The sequence below is a fragment of the Glossina fuscipes genome, unplaced genomic scaffold, assembly GCF_014805625.2.
Source record: "Glossina fuscipes isolate IAEA_lab_2018 unplaced genomic scaffold, Yale_Gfus_2 64920, whole genome shotgun sequence".
Classification (NCBI taxonomy): domain Eukaryota; kingdom Metazoa; phylum Arthropoda; class Insecta; order Diptera; family Glossinidae; genus Glossina; species Glossina fuscipes.
Window position 1 is genome coordinate 1 of NW_024004017.1, and position 1722 is coordinate 1722.

Consider the following 1722-nt stretch of genomic DNA (forward strand, 5'->3'; position numbering starts at 1 on the left):
TTAACAATCTATCGGCTAAAACTGCATTAAACTTGATTTCTTTAAGGAAACAACTCATCCCAAGTTTGGTGTCGTTTGCCATGTCAAATTTTCCAATCTCAAGGAAATTTCCTCTGAATCCCAAGCAGCGTACGGAAGCCAGTAATTTATCTTCTGAGAGCGAATTCAAAACAAAATCGACGCCTTTGCCTTCAGTTTCTCGTATAATCATACGTTCAAATGAAGTATCTCGCGAATTCCCGATGTGACTCTCTGTTTCGATAAAACGAATAAACGCTTATTTGTGCTTAAAACGCAAAATATCCCCTTCATACCTTTAAGTTGCGGAAAAGTGTCCAGCAGAAACTGCTTCTTTTGAGAAGTGCTGCAGGTAGTAAAAACCTCCAGATTATAAGCTAACGCAACGCGTATTGCTGCAAGACCTATACCCCCTGTGCCAGCGTGGATTAAAATACTTTTTCCCTTACGTATATCAGAAACTATGAAAAACGCATAGTATACGGTTATATAAACTACGGGAACAGTGGCAGCATCCTTTAAAGACCAATTGTTTGGTACGTCCCAAATAAGTCCGGATGCGTTTTCGACATACGATCCCACTCCTCCCTTTGCCACCATACTCATTACTCGACGACCGGTCTTGGTATGTATACCGGAATACTCCAAGCCCAAGACGCAATTTTGATCTAAACGACTGTCGCCAAACAGTTCTACGGCTAGGCGCCCAGTAGCAAGCATTATGTCACGAAAATTTAAAGATGAATAAGCGATTTTTATATCGCAAGTCTTAGGGTTAAATGGACCCTCGATCCAACGCAATGATGAAAGATCGCCTCTTTGCAAAACATTACCATAAACATGATCCTTTCTTGGCGCAATTTTTTCCTCTAAACGGAGCAGAAGGTGTCGATAGGAACCCCATTTGCCCTAAATAATTAAAAATGGTTAAATAGTCTTTGAAGCTCTTAAAAATTCTTTTCGTCAATATGTGTTAATTACGTTTTGATAAACATTAACGGCTAGTCCAAGGGCATATTGCGTGGCATAGAAAGATTCATTAATGTTGAATGCTGGCGCACTCTTATCATTTATAAGAAAGCATGTAATCAAGTGGCCGTCCGGTTCCCTACGTAGACAATTCACTAAACCAATTAAACCGTTTAGTTTTTCATTGTGTGCGTAGACAATTGTTGGAGTCTTATTATTTATAGATTGTTGGACTTGAGTAATCCACGTGAATTCCTTATCACAGTCACTAATTTCAACTGCAATCGGTTCCAGTGAGGGTGCCTTCGTACCCACATATTGCAGCAACAAGATAAATTCGGCAGTATTCTCAACCGGCAATTCGGCAATCATTTTAAAATCATTAGGAATTTTCAAGTCAATCTTACCAGACGAATTATTAATACGCACAACCAAATAACCTTTTTCCACTAATGACTTAGGGGCCTGGGTGAGAGCCAATTCGTTCAAGTCACCGCACAGACCGCTTATTATTATGAAATGACAATTTTTTTGTGTAAGTAACTTTGCATCTTCAACATGCACCACTTTCGGAATATCTTCTAGTACTTGATTTGATAGAAATACGTAATCACCAGTGACTAGAGGAAAATCTTCCACGGCCTCTACGAAGTTTTCAATTATTGGCAAGCGGCCATCAGTGTCCACTTCAACCGTTTTTATATTCAACATTGTGGAGTTTTCCAAAGCTAATTG

General features: G+C 39.4%; 1 protein-coding gene across 1 annotated transcript; it reads right to left on the bottom strand.

Moving 5' to 3' along the window:
- Positions 1-6: 6 nt before the first annotated feature.
- Positions 7-1716, bottom strand: LOC119643841 (fatty acid synthase-like; the record flags this gene model as incomplete). Its single annotated transcript, XM_038043345.1, has 3 exons — positions 1000-1716; positions 315-927; positions 7-252 (listed from the first exon to the last, which is right to left on the bottom strand). Coding segments are annotated over exons 1-3 (1558 nt in total), but the record flags the coding sequence as incomplete, so codon positions are not given.
- Positions 1717-1722: the final 6 nt, after the last annotated feature.